This window comes from Melospiza melodia, chromosome 6 (genome assembly GCF_035770615.1).
Source record: "Melospiza melodia melodia isolate bMelMel2 chromosome 6, bMelMel2.pri, whole genome shotgun sequence".
NCBI classification, from domain to species: Eukaryota; Metazoa; Chordata; class Aves; order Passeriformes; family Passerellidae; genus Melospiza; species Melospiza melodia.
This window is the reverse complement of record NC_086199.1, coordinates 60,494,679-60,514,525: the sequence shown is the minus strand read 5'-3', so window position 1 is coordinate 60,514,525 and position 19,847 is coordinate 60,494,679. Positions and strand designations below refer to the sequence as shown.

Sequence of the window (19,847 nt, the reverse complement as noted above, 5' to 3'; positions counted from 1 at the left end):
TCTTCTTTTTTTTAAGGTTGCAAGTTAGTTATGAATTGTCCTTTAATATAAAAAAACTTTAATAAAATAGTAAGTCATTTGAATTTCTAACTTCTGTATTTTTCTGCATCAAAGGTCTGTTTCTATATTGCAAATAAGCACTGCACACCTCAGATAACCAAGAAAGAGCCATGGGAAAAATACAGAAAGGCTTCCAGTGGGATCAATACAGTGGAGTTATTTTCAGCAACACTCTAAGAAACTTGAGGGGGCTTTTGTTCATATTCCATCATCAGTGTGGTATAATGTGCTTCTAAGGGACATCTTTTACTATGAATACACTGCCCTGCACTTTCCTTTGTAAAGAAAAGGCCAATATTTTTGTTTTATTTGTTAACCTGTTTTTGCAAAAGATATCTTGACAATATCATAGAATATAAACTGAATCATTTGGTGTTCCTGTGTACCCTGCTCATCATGGGAGCTGGAATTCCATGGCAGTTCACAGCCTGTTCACTGCACACTTGTGGGTCAGCTCAGGCGAGCAGAGCACACCGAGCCAGGAGCTCATTTATTAGGCATGCAAGGACAGAAATCCACAAATACTCACAGGTTTTCTTCTAAGGAGTTTGGAACACTGCAGTCCACCCTCCCCATATTCACCCACCCTGTAGATTACTGGCCTGTCCCATATCTGGTGTGCTGTGCTCTGTTCCTGAAATACCAGAAGTGGAAAACTTGCACTCAGAAAGTAACTGGGATCATCCTTTTGCTCCTAGCATTTAATGATGGTTTCACATTTATAGGGTGACTTTTTCTCTCCATTACAAACTAATTAATTTTAATTGATTTTTGAAAACTCCTGCTTTTCTGTATTTCCTCGTGTTTTCTCAGCATGGCTGAATGAAAAAGCACTTTGTGCCAAAACACTGAGCTGAGAAGATGGCTCCTTATCTCTCTCCTGTGAAATCATGTTTGGTGTGAGTATCACAGGTCTATTTGTGTGCAGTGTTTTACAGTGCCTTGATAAATGGAATAAGTGCTCCAGCATTTATTTTGTGCTTGTTGTGGGGTTATGAGCCTGGTGGGGAGGCATGAGCTGCAGTATCTGACAGTGGAAGGTCTGGTGGGGAAGTCCCCAGTGACTCTGTGACAATGCTGTGTCTATTCAGATTATCCAGTCAGCACTTGGATAACCAGTAGGCTCAGGTAGGGGGGAAGTGCATCCTGCTCCTGCTGCTGTCACTGGTGCTTTAGCTGACATGAGGTAAATGCCCTCCATCATGTGTCCCTCCCCCTTTTCATTTGAAAAATGAAGGTGATGATACATGATCTCCATCAGGGGAAAGAATATATATTCATCATCTCTAAGCTTTTAATCTAATCTTTCCAAAGTAAAGATTTTGTGGGTAATTTCTGGACTGGTTTTGGCCTAGAGAGCTGCTAGAGGAGTCATGTGATTTGATCTGACTGTGTGCTGCTCAGAAGGAAAATCCTTGCTTTCTCTATTCTGGATATATTTCCAACCAAAAACCTAGGAGTGAAACAAGACATTTGTCATCACTCTGAACATCCTAGGTCTCTTCCAGCTCAAAAGACTTTCCAGAACAAGTAGCTCCAAAGTTTACTTGAAGAATGTGATTGTAATCCAGAGGTGGAAAACACAGCATTTTCACACTAGGTATGTCCAAAGCCAGTTCATGCTTTGAACAGCCTTTTTTCCCCTCTTGCTTTATATGCATGTACACACATTTGAGCAATGAAGAAAACTGAGGCACAGCTATCTGCCTGTGTTTCCCAGTAGTATTTCAGCAGGAATGCCAGGAATGAGTTTTATGTCAAGTCACAGATAAATTTGTCCCCAAATCCTCTCCCATATTTGCTGCTTTTTCAGCTCTTTTGTGTAGGGGCTGTCTGTGTGTACTGGGATGCCCATGACCTGTCCCTTCCCACTGTGGCATGGCCACAGGGATGGATTGTCAGAAGAGAGGAAGCACAGCCCCACAGGGTGGCAAAAGCAATGGATTCTGAGCATTGTTAGTAGCGTGACAGGACCTGCAAAATTAATATGCTAGCTGGAAGGTACAAAATGTAGCTCTGTTCTTCCTTTAGGCTCTGACTCTTCTCAGGGCACAGCAATGCCTGCAAAGAAGTGTTTCTGGTGTTGCTGTCACTCCTGGGTGTATTGCCTGGAGGAGGCAGCCTGTGTAAGGAGCAGGTGAGCTGAAAAGGGCAGCAGACTGTGTCCTCCCAGCAAAGTCTAGTGTCCTGAGAGGACCCTTAGAACTTGTTTTTTGCTGTGTCTAAGCTAAGAAATTCAGAACATATAGGGCAGGCTCTAATGGTGCAGCAAGCTTTCTGACTTGCTTGACATAGTGTTTAATAAAATTATTGTTGGAGGTTTCTGTCCTTGCCTGCTCCCCCAGTTCTATTTCATTGTATTTCATCACTTTAATTCCTACTGTTCTGGTACAGGGCCAGATGAATTGAGGATGTTAGGGCTTTTTTTTTTTTTTTTAATGTGCAAAAGTAGTGTTGTGTCCTTTAGTGGACTCTTCCTACTCTCCTGACTATTATTGCTCTGCTGATCTGCAGGGCCAAGCAGAGCTAGCAGCAGCCAGGCACAGTTCTCCAAGCTGCTGTTCACCATCCTCCCAGGAGGAAATTGAATTAGGGGCTGTGTTTCTGCTTGGATTTGTAGGTGCTGTCATGCAGTTCTGATCAGTGTTGGGTGAGTTTGGGCTAAAGACCTGGTCACAGCAGTCTGTGTGTGCAGGTGGAAACCACCTTGTGAAAATTAGGTTAAGAAATGGTGTATCAGTTACAACTGAGAGTACAGGTGCAGTTTGTTGCACACAGGGCAGGTCTTGGCTATGGTTAGAACTATTTGGGAGGAGGAAAATTGGTTTCATTGCCAGGTTTGGAGGTGACCTGAAAGGATTTCTGTAAAATTAAAGGTCTCTACTGTGCAGAGACTTCGATTAATAAGCTCAGTGAGGAATCATAGCTGCACTAATTGTAATTGGAGGCAGGCTTTTGCTGATGAGTCACCTTGTTGGGGCTGTCTTGACTGCCCTCCTTGAGCAAGTGGAAATCTGGAAGAGAGGAATTCGTGTGACCTGTCATTACCAAGCTGGCAGTAGAAATTGGCACAAGCTAGACCCTGCTGTTGGAAAAAGCCTGGAGAATCAGCACAGCCCTTTGTGCTCAGTTGGTGCCAGTTTAGGTCACAGGTGTGTCCAAGTTGTATCCAAAGGGAGAAAAGCACACCAATAAGGATGATTTCCGCATGAAGGAGTGTGGTAGAAGTGAGAACACCAGGGACTGCCAGGCAGCTTTGTCCTTCAGTGGCCCCTTAGATTTCAAAAGTTTTGAGTGTGATCATTTGGAGCTTGCAGAGAATCCAGTCTTAGTAGGAGAACAGTCTTGGCTTTTGCCTCTTTTGTGCAAATTTGGTGATGGGATTCTGTGAACAGCGCATGTAGCTCCTGCACTGAAGCATGCATTTGCAAAGTTCAATAGAAGCATGATCTGGTTGTTCCTAAATTTTTGGGGAAAACTGGAGGGAGATGAGAAAACTACTGGGATTTAGTAGATGAGCTTTGGGGAAAAAAGACGTGTGCAACTCAAAGGCAAATAAGTTTGGCCCAGTTTTTCAGGTTTCAGTGAAGCTGCTCTTTCTTTTCTCAATAGTCACTTGCTTTGAGCTTTTCCAGAGATACTGTTTAATTTCGTCCATTGTTGCACAGAAAATTGAATAGTAAGTGAAAATTTTCAAAATGTCTTTGACAAAACTTTAAGAAGTTATTTTTGTCTGTATCCCAAGGGTAAACCCCTTGAGTCCCTGATGGAAAGAGTGTAGAAGCTTCAGGCAGTGATAACTTTCTGCATGCCTGAAATCTGTTTGTATGAAGTTTTACCCAAAAAGGGGAGAGCTAGGGCCCTTTTTGGAAAGTTTAGCTATCCCTGCACTAATAATTTGCTGAATACTCACAGGCTTTTTTAACCTATAAAATAAATTTTCTGATATTAATTTCTTTGAGGATTAGAAACCTGGAAAGAATAATATGTTCTGACACAGTGTTCTTGGATGACACTTAAATTTAAAATAACATTATATTGTAAATGGTTAAGAATTAAAGAAACAACCAATTGGTAATGTAGGCCTTGAGCAAAGTACAGTATAGGAAGCACTGAAAAATGTTTCTCTGCATGATTAAGAGAGTCTGGTTTGCTGTTTGATCTATTGGCTGGCTGAATGAATTCATTAATTGTGCATGACTACTTTTACTTCTGGTGGTCATTTTTCATTTCAGATTTCATTACTGAATGAGCTTTTCCTAGGGATGTTCTTATCATCCAAAATTAAATACATGAAAATGTTAGGGAGGCTCAGGCCTCCCTTTTCATATTGGTATTTTTCATACCATGATTTTACCAACTGCAGAAAAATTTACTTAGGCTGCAATACCTTAAGTTTTGTGCTCATTACTTGAACACCAAAAGATTTCCTCTTACTACAATACAGGCCATGTTCTGTGTTACTATTTTCAAAACTGTGGTAGGGAACTAGAAACCCTCTTTGTTAATTAGATGGTGAGGAATGAGACAGACACTTGTTTCTGAAACATTTCAGGTGTTTCAGATGTCAGCATGCAAACATCTTGTGATTCCATTTGTAGAATGGGAGTTCTGGGAATGCAGCTCAGTGGGAGGTAAGGATAGGTAACATTTGTAAGGAATCAGAGGACTTAGGGAGAGATGCTGAACATCTTGGCTTGTAGTTTCAACACAGTTTTTTTAGGAAGGACTCATTTCCTGGACAGCTTGCAAACAGTATGGTCTGCAAACACTCCTCTCTTCAAGGATCTTAAGGCTTTCAGCTGCATGGAGAAGCAGCATTTCAGGAAGCAGATAATGCCACCACTGTGTGCAGCCAAGGATGCTGTTCCAGGGAATGGTGCATCTCCTGGAAGGAAGCTCAGCAGAACCTCAGTGGCCTTGCTGGCCCTTCCAGCCAGAGGGCAGCAATCTCTGGATGGGCCCTGGGTCCATAAGGGCAGGGAGTTGGATATAGCTATTAGGAATTAATTTTATTCCCAAGTATTCTCCTTAAAGTGAGGGGGAAAAAGGGAGTGTAGGGAAATCCTCATGTTCTTCCTTTTCTTTCTTAGCCCTCACTTTCAGGTTTTGTGTTTGCAAGTAGAAGCTGCTGAGCTGTTAAAGACTACAGAGTGAGGACTTTGTCATCCTGTCTCTCCCCCTCAGTTTTGGCTGAATGCTGACCCCTCTTCCTGTAATTGTGTAGCAGATGGGGTGGGTGAATCCCCAAGTTGGCTTTGTGGCAGAAAAGGCTACTGTGATATTTTGACAAATCTGTTCTTGCCTGTGGGCTCTGGCACTCCCAATGTTACCTCATGTGTTTTCTGTGAGAATTATCTCTGACTATGTAATACAAATAAAAGGTCTTGTGAGGAAAGGAGGTGAATGAGGGAACACTTACCCTCCTGTAAACATATGGATGTGATGAGCAGGAGCCTGGGTAGGAAGCATTTTTCCTGCTAGCTGGCTTGGTCCCATTCAATACCAGTAAGCTGTAATTATTGATCTCTTCCATAGTTTATTTTTTCTCTGCCTTTACAATACTGATACATATCTGTAATGTCAAACTCTAATTTACACCTGCTGTCCAAAATGGGAATAATATCTCATGCTTCTCTGCCAGTCACTCAGTTGAGACTGAATGTAGAGAAATAGAGCCTACAGAAATATGATTTTTGCTGTATGCATGATGTCTGTGGGTAGTTTATTTTTAACAGGAATAAATTCTGTAGTGCAAAAGGTGAGATTTGTATTACTTTGTTTCTAAAGTCATTAGAATTAATAGAATTTATACTTTTTTTCCAGGTGGATTAAGTGAGCTTTACCTTGGTAGTCATGTACTTAGATAACAAAATATAGCAGAGACATTAAGGATGAAACTGATCTGAAGCTGGCTGATAAACACTGTGACAGTGCCATCCTATTTTTGTTCAGAGCTTCCTCCTGCTCCAGGGTCTGTAAAGTGACCTTCTCTCCACAATTTAGGATGCATACTCATCTGAACACAAACACAGCAATGATTCTCACTGGCATAGGGCTAATCAGGGTAAGTAAGAGTCAAAACAGTATTGTCCTCCCAGCAAATAAATGTATTGTGTGAAGTTAGTTTCAGCAGATGAACCCAGCAGCTGGCCTTGAAGATCATCCAAATTGGTCTGTTCTGGGTGACAGGATTAAGGCTGGAAATATCAAATCTTGTTTTGGAGAACATATTTAGCCTGTTTATGAATATATCCCTGTGTGTGCATATAACTTACAAACACAGATGTGCACACACATGTAAAGAAAGCTCAAATTTGTGAGATCCATGATATGGATTTGGGTTTTTTTTCCTTAGCATTCATTTGACTTCATTATAAACGAATACTCTGCTGTTGCTGACTATGTTGTCTCTGTATAACCTGACCTCTTCCTTGCAACACAAGGTCCCTTCACTCCGTGATGCCTCTGGCCTGGAGCAAAGCTGGAACATGGCAGCAAGGGGCACATGTCCCTCCTGTCCCCTCCTGTTACCCAGGCCTCTCTGGCTGTTGGTTTGCTGAGAAGTGTTTGATTGCTGGTTTGGGGGTGAAGAAGGACATAAGCAAAACAACTAATATCAGATGTCAGCATTCATACACCCTTGTGACTGCATTTGTAGAATGGGAGTTCTGGGAATGCAGAAGATGAGCAAGTCAGACAAATTCATCATATTCTGTAGCTCAGTCTTGATACAACCAGAATTGGCCCTTAACAACAAAAAGCCTTGTTTAATGTCTGTTATTTTCCACTCTTCTCCAAATAGCAGTCTTGACACTCTGCAGGATGTCAGCCACAGTCTTAAGGACTTGAGAACTCAGATTTTTCTCTCAGTTCTCGGCAATGTATTTGTGCAGTGAGACACTTGACTGCTTTAGGGACATCTCAAGAAACTTGAGCATCTTTAGGGATGTCACATCCTGCAGCCAGAATGTGGTGAGTCAGCACCAAGGATAGCAGAAGTTCAGTCACTTCCTCCTCTTCACTGCAACTGCAGGATGTCACTACTTACAGTTCCCTCCTGTTGAGTAACTTCTGATGTCAGTTCTTTTTTTAATATTTATTCAGTTGGAAGCTGTCTGTAATTTTGGACTGCTTATGAGGCTTCTTTTCTTAATATCATCATACTGAGAAATCTGTAGAAATGGTAAAGATTTAGGCCTTGGCAAATGCCTTTACTTCCAAGGTTTGTTATGATGTTAGGAGAGTTGCACCCCCTCAAAGTCAGAGTACAGTAAGGAAAAATGATATGGAAAAATGGGACTGATTATCTTCACAACTGCCAAAATCAGTGACAGAATGGAGCCTACAAAAATATCTTCCATATTAGGAGTACTTTTGGAGCTCTTTTGGGTTGTTTCTGGATAACTTACCACCTAATCCTGTGTGAAAAAATGAGAGAGACTGGGCTTGACTTCAATTCCTGTGCATAGAGGGGTAACTTAATGACAGTTTGCTTTGTGTTGTGGGAGGTAAGTCAGATTTATCATGTTTTGTTTGTTGTTTTTTGTTAATTGGCATTTCTGTTACGATCTGTCTTCTTACACTCCAAAATAAGTTGCTAACCTTTATTTTAAAATGAAAGAAAAAATCTCCAAAATCCCTGCTCCATGCTGTAAATGACATGTTTTTGAAAGGACTCCTATTTCTGCTCCCTTTTCTTTTCCTTTGTTGAAGTTCCTGGGCAAAGCTGAGTGTTTTGATAGTTTAGTGCTGCTGTTAGTGGATTTCTCTCCAGGAAAGCTGCAGACACAGGAATCTCACTCTTCATGGGCAGGTAGGAGCACAGCAAGCCACATGCTGCCTGCTCCAGCAGGGCTGGATTGCAGCCAGTGGCACTCAGTGGTGATTCCACAAGGGTGACAGCTCTGATCTTGTGTTCCCAAAGCTCAAGGCAGAGCTTGCTTCATCATGGAAATTTAAGCAGTGATAAAGGGACCAAAAAGAGGAAGAACAAGGAAAAGCCCAGATTGTTACCCAAACTTACCTTAATTTTTGGTTAAAAAATGACCTCAGATAGTTGTTTAAATTGTCACAGGAACAAAATACACTATGAAAAATGAGATTACACTATTAAACTGTTTCCTTGTGGTGACCACTTGTGGGCTTCTCTGCATCTCTACAGACAGGCTTGAAATCTGTAAGAAATTTATTTGTGAGCTTTAGGTAGGCCAAAGAATGGTGTGGAAGCCCATTCACTCTATGCTCATTTTGGACTTTAGATATTTATTATTGTGTTTCAACGTGTAGCAATTACAGCTTTGTCCCCTCCCATGCTTTTAATTTTTAAACTGGAGCTCCAGCACACCTTCAAATGCCTGTGCTTTGGGTTCCATGCAATTTTCATGAAGAACCCTGTTAACAAAAATGATGACGATTGAACGCAGTGTTGCCTTTCACTCTGCCCTGCAAGTGTATGGGGGGGAGATGAGAATTGCCTCCAAGTCAGCTGGAATAAGCAGCATGGCCTTGAATTGACAAAAGCTCAAATCTGAGAGACAGCACACAATGGTAATAATGAAATATCCCAAGTTATTGCTTGCAGGGCATCAGCAATGAGTGTCTGCTCTGTAATTGCACTCAGTCTTGCCGCTGATTTTCTTTATGTGAACCTAAATATTTTAGCTGTGTCTGAGACTTAGCAGCATTTCCTACTCTTCCACACACCTCCCTCTTGGGAGATTAGTAGCCACAGCATATTGATCATCACCATTTGATTGGGACTTGCCCTTTCTCTCTTGTGCTGCACTTTATGGTACAGCTTCAGCTGTGTTTATCCAGCAAGTTAATTGTCCAAGAACCAGTGCAAGCTTCTAGAGGAGGCTCCAAGATTTTTACAGATCTCAAGTAATTAGATGACTGCATGTTGCTATATCCCCAAAATCAAATAGGTCTCCTTAATTGGAGATAATGTCTTTGACTGGATGAGAATAACAAGAAAACAAAATGTAATAACACTAACATTGCAAGGACCTCCTTGTTTACAAGCTGCATTTGGCTTTCTTTATTCTTTCATCAGGTCTTTTTTCCCAGAAGTGACTAACAGGTCTGTGAATCCCTCAGGTTTTGGTTATAAGAGTTAGTTACACGCAGTGAAGATAGCTGATTTCAGAGGGCAGGAGAGGCCAGTTCTAAAGCTGTAATTCTTTATTGAGTCTCACCAGGAATAACTTATTACTCTTTTAAATGCTCATTTAACTCTGGCTGCATCTAATCCTGAACTCAAATCAGGCATTTGTGTGTGTACTGCCTTTCATGCACACGTATGGGTGAACAGGTGAACACAATGTCTCTCCATCGCAGATGGACTTATTTGTTGTTTGGTTTTTTTTTTTTTTTGTTTTTTTTTTTTTTTTTTTTTTTTGTTTATGGTATTTTTTTGTTTTCAAAGAGACTAGTGAAGGTAAAGGGATTTGTTTCTTCTGTTTTATAAATTGTGTGTTTTGCACTCCCAGTGCAAAGTTGCTTACTCGTATGATACACCTGGAGGACAACAGCTTTATTCTTTACTGTTCCAGTTACCTTCATGGACCAATGTAATTTAACACTAAGGTAATATCTTACATGGCCCATAAAGAGATAACATGATTTTGAATCCTCCTTTTCTGGTTTTCATTTTGGAATGATGCTTGGTTTTGCAAACCCTTAGTTGCCAACTTCCGTTTCAGTACTTGTATAAAAGTTAAGTGCACTTTGGGTACTTCAGTGTAAAATCTAACTTTTCCTAGCTCAGATTTAAAATAGTTTGTACCAAGGCAAAAATATGTCCCTTGTTATCTTGTCCTGTCTGTGGGCTTTGTTATGCTGATGTGTGGTGGTAAGATGTTCCAGAGTATTGTAAAACTATTTTTTGTCTAGATTCAAGGATCAAATTTTCCACTTGGATATCATCCTTGTGTGTAAGTAAATACTTTCCTTAAATTCCTTCATATCCAAAGGCAAACTCAGGCCTGTCTAAAATGGGAATAAGGAAGCTTGCAAACAAGAGTAGCAAAAGGATCGAGTGTGGAGGTCACAGAAGCCAGGTCTTAGTTTTGTAAAGGTTTTTCTGTTCTGCCCAAAGAGAAAAGCAGGAGCACAATTGTTTTTATTGAATCTCTCTTTAAAAGTTACTTCTTTTTTGATAACTGATTCTGACACACATTCAAAGTGAAACTCGCTGTCTCAACCTCATGGCAGAACAAAGGCCAGCAGATGTAATTACTAAATTCTTGAGATTCAAGTATTGGAGAAATCACCAGAGTTAGCAAGGGCAGTACATTTAATTGCTTGCAAAGGTTATAGGTGCATTTGCTTCTCTGATTGGAAGGCTGGAATTCAATTTAAAGCGATGCAGGATGTGACCTTGTAAAACTCAGTGCAGATTACTGATAGGTGTGTGAGGGTGTGGGGTCTTCCAGCTCTGCTCAGAAGGAGACTGTGAACAGCCCATCTGAAAATTGACCCTGTTGGTTGCAAAATGTGTTCAGGAAGAAATGAGCTTGAAAAAGGGAAAGATGGTTGTGTTTTACCTTTCCTTGTGGTAATATTTGAGGAGAATTGCTTTAGCTAAATCCTTTAGCTATAAAGGACAAAAGATCTCTCAGTGTGAGGGGATTTGGGTAGGAAACAAATGGGAATGGTGATGGAGGGGTATGGATTGAAGGATTAGGACATCTAGTGTCTGTCACTGTTCAGATACTGAGATGTTGGTATCAGCTTTTAGGAGTCTCCTCTCTGTTCAGTTACAGCTGTAATTCCTGGTTTTCACCTTTTCTCTTCTGGCCATGTTTAATTTCCCTTGTCCTTGAAGGAAAAGGAACAATTTACTACATGTCTAGCCTTTTTTTTCCTTCCTTCTTTGTAAAGGTTATCATTGCCCATAATCTCTCTCAAGCAGCTGCTGGCTTTTATGCATGGCACCTTGCTAGATGGCTGTAAATTTTTTAGAAGACCACCACTGTTTTCAGTGAGCTAGAAAAGTGTAAGTAACTATTCACACAGCAGGACTCTTGAAAGATTCTCTGCTAACTTCTGACTACAGGTATTGGGGTTTTTTTCTGGACTGCCAATTTTATATTTTGTCTATGTGCTTTCAGCTTATGCTTGGGGACCCTCACATTTTCCCCTTAGAAATGTGATTAACCTAGACAACCCTAAAGGAGGAAACATCTGAGCTGTAATTGCCAGTATTTAGAAATATGATTGCTTGCCCAATTCAACAAGCCCTACTTTCTCTGGTATTTTTCCTTTCCTTCCTCTGTCTCTTCAGATTTGCTATCATCAAGAGTTTTTAAAATATATTCACATTTCAGGCTTAAATATAAATTTAGATTAGCTACCATTTAATTAAGATAACATCATCAGGATAATTAATTTCCTAAGATGGAACAACTAAGCCCTTGTGATTTACAGCCTGTGCCTTGTGATTTTTTTGTTCTGCACTGGAAATTCATGCAGGAGTGACATCAGCTTTGAGATGCCACGTCTGGTCACAGTACCACCCCCAGCCTGGCTCGCTGGTGGGAGAGAAATGGGGCTGGCTGAGGCTGAAGCCATAGCTGGGGGAAAACTTGACTGCATGGGAAGCAGTGCTTTTCTGGAGCTGCTCTAAGCTCTGAGCTATGGACTCGTAAATTGGTTGTGGAAAAAAAAAAAAAAGTACCACATATTTTAGCTGTGTTGCTCCCTGAGCTCCTAAAAAGCTCTTTCTGTACCTCCATTTTGAGTTCAGTGAGGTAACCTACACAGGAAAAACCAGAACAACTTTGTATGCATTCCACAGAGATTTGCTCCTGGCATCCTTTGAAACAACTTATTAAAAGAAATATTTCTGCATTTGTAACTAATTGTGTAGGAAACAGACTTTGGTTAGCAAATGTGTTTTTATGAGGACAAGCTGATTCATGGTTTTCCTTCTACTTCATAATCTATGCAGATGACTATTACTCTTATCCTTCTCATACAGCTCTTTCAGAAATATTTTATAGTAAAACAAAGTAATTTTTTTTTCAAAAGTAACAGTAAATTGACTCAGTGGATTGAAAATTAATATTTTATTCTTGAATAAGATGTTGCTTGAGGAAATGAAAAATCAAGACCCATAATAAATATAGCGGTTAAAGATTGGCCAACTGGAAGTTTCTGTATTTTAGATCCAAAATATACATTAGCTGTCGGAGAAATGGTAAGACAGATGGATGTTTAGTGTATGGGATTTTTTTCTGGAGTTCTTGATTTAGCAGATGTACAGATGAAGTCTGTAAGATAATAGTGCTGAGCCAAGGCAAAGTTGCTGAGTACAGTGCTTTTTTTTTTTTTTTTTAAACTTGTGACTCATGGGTGAATCTAAACTAGAACTATGTTTAATACTAATATGAAATTCAAATGATGGCTTTCATGGCAGACACTGGAAGTACATCTTTGGATAATCTTAAACCAGGGTCTTCTTTCCTCCTGAATGTGGTCTTCCAACCCATTGTAAAATTTTGCAGTGAAGAAAACTTTAAAAGAAACAAAATTGATGCCCTGGACCATATTTTCAGCATGCTTGTACACAATCAAGCCACCTCATGCCCAATTCCCACCAGTTCTCCAGTATTCAGTGCCAGTTAAGACTGTTAAGCTTGCATTTCCAAACCCTCAGCATGTTCTTGTTTTTCCACTGGGCAAAAGCCTCCCTGCTCAGGTGCTGTGCAAACACTTCACCTCTCTGCACTGCCCTGTCCCCTGCAGTGCCATCGTGCTCTGGGGACAGTGGCTGCACCAGAGTGGCCCTGATTGCCCCAGCCCTGTGTGCCCAGCTGCTCCTGCAGTGCCCTGGGGACAGTGGCTGCACCAGAGTGGCCCTGTTTGCCCAGCCCTGTGCCCAGCTGCCCCTGGAGCTCTCCTGGCTGAGCACAGGCAATGCTGCTCTGTCTGGTGCTCAGCTGTGCTCCTTATGGGTATCTCTGATGCTGCTGTGGGCTCCTTCTCTGCAGGAAGGGACTAGGGGAAGCTGATCCCAGCAGCTCAGCTAAAGCCAGGCCAGGAGTGAAAACCCAGCTGCTCTGCAGCTTTTTTGGCATGGTCTGTTCACCTAAAACTTGATGGGCTTCTTAGGTAATCCTGATGCATTCTAGAATGTGCCGTGCAGGCTCCACCGGTGCCTTTGAGCAGAAGGTGAGGTCTGTAATGTTAGCAGAGCCCTGCCAGTGCAGTCAGCATAATGGCTTTATTGGAGTCATTCAGGTGCCTGAGCTGCTTCCAAGCAGGTATAGGCAGACTTCAAGGACAAGATAAGAGCATATCCTGAGCCCTTGCAATCAGTCACTTGAGCTGGTAACTACTAAACAGCAAGTTAGGGAGTTTTGGTTGTTTATTATTATGTTTGTTGGGTTTGTTGTTGTTGTGGAGGTTTTGGGGGTTTTTTGTTTGTTTTTTTTGCAGCAAAAGGCTGCAACTCCTCCTCCTTTCCCCCCGCTCCCGGAGTCCTGTGAGAAGAGTTTGGAGGTATGGATGCCTGCCTGCAGTCCCTGCAAAAGGCAGCAGTGGATAGCTCCAGCTGGGAGCACCTCGGGCTGTGTTTGTGCCTGATGGCTTTGGCATTAGCAGGGAGCAGGGGCCGTGCAAAGTGCCACAGTTTGCTGCACACTGAGGGCTGCTTCTGAGGCAGGAAGGTATAAAGGGAGGAGAGAGCTTTCCATGAAGATGCTTCCTCGGGCTAAACAAATGCTATCCTGTGTACTTCCCAGCTGAGGCTTAAAATAGAGATAATAAATTGATACATGTTGTGTTTTGTTTTTGAGCTGGTCTTCAGTCTCCAGATTGGCTTTTAAGTATCTTGTTGCTATGGAGAAAGAACAACTCTCTCTATGCAGTGGGTGAGGAGAGCAGCACTCCTCACGGCGTGGTGCTGTGCTGCCTCTTCATCCTGCAGCTTTTTTTCCCGAGGAAATACTGCTGTTACTGGTGTGCTGCTGTTTGATCTTGTCTGTTCTTGTGATTGATTTCCTCCCCCCTTTTCCTTGTGCCCTTTATGAATGCGCTTTCACCATCTCTTGATTTTTATCTCCTCTGCCTTTTTTCTCAACGAGTGCTCCCTTCAGTTCCAAATGAAAATTAGACAGTTTGCAAAGACTTATCCTCTCTCTCCCAGACACTTTCTTTTCTGTATTTGTGGTCAGTGGGAGATACCAGATTTGTGCTGGGCACAGGAAAATACTTTGGTACTGATACATCTCTTTCTCTTCCTTCATTATTTTTTTTGGAAGTGAAAATGAGCCGGCACTCTGGCTCTACACACACAGCAGAGACAAAGGATGTTTATGGAGGTTGCAGCAGCATTATGCATCTGCTGCCGATTCCTTAGAGCAGCAGAGTGTGTCTCAACAGGCAGGCATGTCAGGAGCTGGACATGTCTGGTGTTGGTGTCGCTCTGCTCCGTGTTGTTTCGCTCACCTTGGGCTGGGTGCCCAGGCAGTGCAGGCTGCAATGCAGTTTGCTCACAGGTCATCTCCCCGTTGATGAGATGATGTCTGTGCTGGGGGGAGCGAGGAGGAAGGCCAGGCCCAGGTGGTGGCAGGGAATACAAATGCACAGCCCCATGTACCCCCCCTGTCCTTGGGATGTCAGGGGAAGGAGCAGCTTGTTCAGCCCTGCTGTGTCAGAGCCCTGGAGCTGCACATTTGGGTGCATTTCTGAGGCTGTATCACTGAGAGCTTTTGTTTTTATGCTTCTCCTCCCCTGCTGCTAACTGGGGAACCAGTTAGGAAAATAAGAATGGTATTTTAATTGGAAATACACAAATGAGTAGGGAAAACTTGGAATGAGCCAGAGGAAATGCTGTGAAAGCAAATTCACCTCCTTTGCTGGTGGTTGCTTGATATCTAGGGACTGTTCCAGTTATTTTGAAAGGGCTCAGCTCCCAGTGGGACTCTGAAGTGAACAGGCCGCTTTTTCAAGGCCATCTGCTGAGCTTCTGGGTGCTGCTCATTTCTGGAGACCTCTGTAAAAATCTTGTTGTCTACTTGTTTCATCAATGAGAATGCCATGTGCATACCAGATTGACCCAATTTTTTCCCTTTAATTTGCTATATTAAATTGAATCTGTCTCCATTTTCTGAATTATCTCTGATCCCCTGCGGTGTGAAGGAAGGCTGCTCATCTCCTGCTGCTTCTCTGAGCTGATATTACACTGTTGAATTGCTTCTTGCTCACAGCCAGTCCTGTGTGTGTCTCTCCAGCCAGGGAGGTCTGAGTGTGTTGCTGTTCTGCCCCTAATCCTGCAGTGTCCATGGTTGTCTGCCTATCCTGCGGTGGCCTCATCTCCTTTGGGTCTGGCAGTCTGATGGTGCTGCTTTGTGCAGCCCAGAAAGCAGTTCCAGGAACAAGGCTGGATTTACCTCAGGGGAGTGCAGCCATGTGTGGAGGGCAGGGCAGTGCTCCAGGCAGTGACAGATCTTGTGTCAAAAGGCTGCCTCTGGAGAAACATGACACAATTCCTCTGGTGGGCTCCACCTGCCCTGAGCCCCTTGGCAACCCAGCCCTTGTGTCAGTGTGAAGTGCAGTGGCTTTCTTGCTGTATTAACAAGGAAGTGGGTTCTCAATCACTAATTATCAGCAGTCACTGTTCAATGTACCGAACAACAGGGTGTTGAGAACATAGGGCATTACAGTGTCTGGTATTCCCATCAGAGGCCCTTTTGGTACTACCAAAAGAGAAATACTGTTAGTATTTCAGTACTGTTAGTACTGCTCTGAGGTGACCTTTAGGTCACAGCAGGTTGGCACTGCTTGAAGTGTTTGCTATCATGGTCATCTTGGGAGACGAGAGCTCAGTGATCCAAGTGTGAAACTTGGCAGAACAATCTCGGAGGCTTTTCCAGGATTCTCTGCTTGTGTCTCCATGCTGACACTTCTGTTGCTGGGCTGTTTTTTTTGGGAAATGAGCTTCTTGTTACTGAAACAATTATATTCAGTGATACCTCCACGAGCAAAGTGCTCTACCACGCTCCCTTGGTGAGGCTGGAAAGGGAGAAGGGAAGAAGGGCACTTCACAATTCAGCTTTCAAATAGTAGTTGCTAGAAAAGGAACTGTGTGCCTAGAAAAAAATTCATTCTATGTTTATGAGCAGATTTAAGTGTTTCAGAACCAGACTTAGAAAAAAATGTATATGTATACATAGCATTAAAATAATTAGTGTATTTCTGTAAAAACAGAAATCTACTTATCTGCTGAAGGGAATTACGGAATGCAAATGCTACATCGTCATCATCTCTGCTGGCAAGATCAACCCAAGCATGAAGCTGGAGGTTGTCAAGATCTCTTGTTCCTGGGATACAAATTGACACAATAAGATGAAGCCTAAAATCTCACAAATAACACAGATGTGAAGAATTTCTGGTTTCTTTTAAGGCAAATAAGATGTTGTACCAAGGAGTAATGTTTTGATATGTCCATATTTTGATTTAAACCTATACTTAGATGTTTTGGGTATGTGTGTATATATGTAGGAGTGAACAGGTGATCTCTTTTGAGCTTGTGCCTTTTCCTGTTGGAGATGACAGAAATTTTTCTGACTGTGTTCTGCAGGTTACAGTCCCAAGTCCTTCACTGGGACTACACATTATGGTCCTGTAGTGATAGGTTGGACAAGAAGACTTTTTTTTCTCTCAGTACCAGGGCTTAAGCAATATGTTCTTGAAGGGCTCAGTCTATTGTTTAAGACCTTGGAAATGGATGAGATATCAAGGCCAGAGCTTCCCCACTCACATGTGCTTAGGACAGTTAAGCCATGGAAAGCAAACTGCATCCTACCACATGGCAGAGTTTGGATTGCTCCTCTGTAGGAGCCCAGGAGACAATCCTTTCAGCATTTCAAAATGCTTCCCTGGTCCTCTAACTCACCTAACCATTAGGCACTTCACTGAATGAAGGACAAATGGCTTATTTTGACAAGCACTGTAACCGTTGTTTCAGTGGGTTTTTTTTATCCTCTCAACATGTCTTGCAATAAGAGATGTTTGCAGACTTGCAAGTTTGTAAAATTGCAGTTATTTAAGAAACTTATACAATGTGAGCTGCAGCAGTTTCATCATCAGTGCGAAGCCTGTAGCTGGGAGAAGGAAGAGGAGGAAAAGACCTTGAAGGACTATCATTTAGAGCTTCTGTGCTGGTACATTTTGAGGCCATAACCTGATGGCTCAGCAGCCAGCAAGGCTCAGTCCCTCACTCTGTGGTCTCTGTGTCAGCAGGGTGTTTAATATGACAGTGCTTTTTGTGATAGGAGCTGCTGACTTCTGGGACTACCAGACAGATGGTGACTACGTGAGAACACGTGTAAGTGGCTGACACTGTAGATCTTGTTTTCCCCAGTTGTCATGCTGCTCAGGATGCAGTATTTAGGGCTAGAATCAGCATAAAGGGTCCTCTCATCAAGAAAAAAAGGAAAAATAACCACTCCCAACCCAAATCAAACCCAAACGCATTGAGGCCTCATGGTTCTGATGCCCTGAGCTATAGGGAGCTTGTGAAATCTCCTAGTCTGACAGGTCTGCCAAATTTTAGAGAAGGCAAAAATAACACTGCAGAGCAAATTTCCGGTGAGGAGTCAAGAAGTATGGTATTATTGCAAAATTCAAGCAGTAAATAAATGTGGATCTGTGTAAAAAGAGGACTTTGGAAGCAAAGGAACCCAGGGGCCCAATATATATAAATAAAGCAATTTGCTATTTCTTACATCTCCCAGTAAGGACAAAGGAAATGACAGTATAGTCTTTCCTCATGAGTGTTTGAAAGCTGCACTGTGGTGCTGGATTCCTCTTTGGCAATCTTTTCTTACCCAAGTGGCTGAAATCTGTCAAATTCCAATGGACAGAAACAGAACCTGATTTCAGAGTGTGTAGTTGACCTTTTTCTGAGATGGATCTCAGAAACGTCAGCCTTCTGACGTTTGTTCTTATATCAGCATATCTGCAGCTTGTGGAAGTTTAAATATTAAAGCATAATGTCTGAATCATAGCAACCCTTCAGTGTCCAATGAGAAAGCAAATCTGTCATATTCACATGGTACGTTTTACTCCATCTGCAGAAAGTAGCTGTATGTGTGCTTTTTAAAGTAAAGAAAAAAAGAGCTGAAAATCTAACCCTTTTTGAAAATTACACTATTTTGGAGCTGGCTAGTGCATAGGATTTTTTGCAGAGTAACATTGAGTTTCTCAGCAAGAATGAGGATTTTTGTCTGGAGAGAAGTGTGAGTGGAGGAAAAGCAAGATCCCACAAGTTTGGAAAAATGGGAAATTTGGTTGAGATGAGCAAACCTTAAGCTGCCTCAGAGTACCCAAATACATCCAGCTGTCTCTCTGGGTACTGTGCCTGGTGCAAAGTCTAAGATAGCAGTGCAGAAATTTCAAGGCATGGGAGTAGTTGTAGTAGTAGGCACTCAAGCAGAGAGGTTAAGCAGACGATCTCCAGAGGTTCAGACTAAATTGTTCCATGTCCTGAAGCTGTTCTTGCCTGGGATCCATCAAAGTTCTGAACAGTAAGTTGGGTTTAAAATACTGACATGGAAAAGAGGAAAGTGGTGAGGCCACACTGGCTTTCAGGCAATAAAAGTGACATAAATTAGCTCAAGTGTCACGACTAAAAGGAACTTTCATGAGGACGGGAGGCTGGGGGCACTGTACTCCAAATGTCACTATGTCATTCTCACTTTCCCATAGGCTGTTTGTCTCCAAAATTTTGGAGAGACAGATGCCTGGGTGGAAGGACATTTGGAAATAGTTTGGTAGCCAGTGGAGATGCCCAGGCAGCAACTAAACCCTTAAAAAGTAACAGGAATGGAGTACTGTCATATTGACCTTCTGAGCCAAGGGGAACTGCTGTACTGCTGAGATCCTGCTTTTTATTGCTGAAGGGGTAAATGAATGTACTTATTTAGCAACATACTCAGAAATTTGGTTGTATATTGCACTGCTGAGGAAACTGGATAATGGTTTTGTTCAGGTTATTTTTGCATGCTTGGAGAAGGGACAATGTGCGTGTACTTTGTGCGAGCCTTTCCAAGACAGCGTGTCACTGTCCTGACCTGCTGTCCTTGGTTGTCTCCTAAGAGAAGGTGGTTAAATAATGCTGGAGTTGTATGACAGGAGTTTGGTAATGTGAGTAAATATCATCTGTTTAGCTGTAAGCAAATAAATCTTTTAAAATATCACAGTGGATACCTTAGGGGAAGAAGAAATATAGCTACTGCGTAATGCTTACACAGTGGGATCCTGGTTTGGGGGAGGGCTGTGCCTGCAGTTATTATGTTTTCATGTTAATTACGAAGCCAGGAAAAGGAAATGGGAGTGTTATTGGAGGAAATCAGTGTATTTCAAGTTTAGTTTAAAAATAACTAACACCTTAAAAATCTTGTACAGTTGATCAGGAGATTAGTGTCAGGGTTTTTTTAGAACACTTGAATCCTGATTATAACAGTGGATACAGACAGCCATATTCTTGACAGTGCTGGTGTGTTCTGGGAGCAGAGTGTGGAAAATCACCCCTACTTGATATCTCTGAAGCTGAAACCAGATAAGTCTGGCCTCTTTAAAGGACATATTGTTCCTGCTGTCACTCATATCTCTTCTGACATTGGTACTTCCAAAATTCTGATTCAAGATCTCAGTGCAGTAAAGATTTATGGTTGGTAGGTCTGAGAGTTGGTTTTCTTCCTGAATGACTTGTCTGAATGAACCACTGGAGTCCTACCAGGAATGCTGAAACAGAGGAATATTGTATACATGAA

General features: G+C 42.1%; 1 protein-coding gene across 5 annotated transcripts in view; it reads left to right on the top strand.

The window, feature by feature from the left end:
* The window catches only part of SERGEF (secretion regulating guanine nucleotide exchange factor), a 141,291-nt gene that overhangs the window by 101,460 nt on the left and 19,984 nt on the right, over window positions 1-19,847 (top strand). The window contains exon 11 of one of the 5 annotated variants that reach the window (XM_063158583.1): window positions 874-959. The exons of the other annotated variants lie outside the window; for them this stretch is intronic. Within the exon in view, the coding sequence (XP_063014653.1) occupies window positions 874-917 (44 nt within the window). The 3' untranslated portion in view covers window positions 918-959. The remainder of the gene's footprint in view (window positions 1-873; window positions 960-19,847) is intronic. 5 annotated transcript variants of the gene reach the window in all.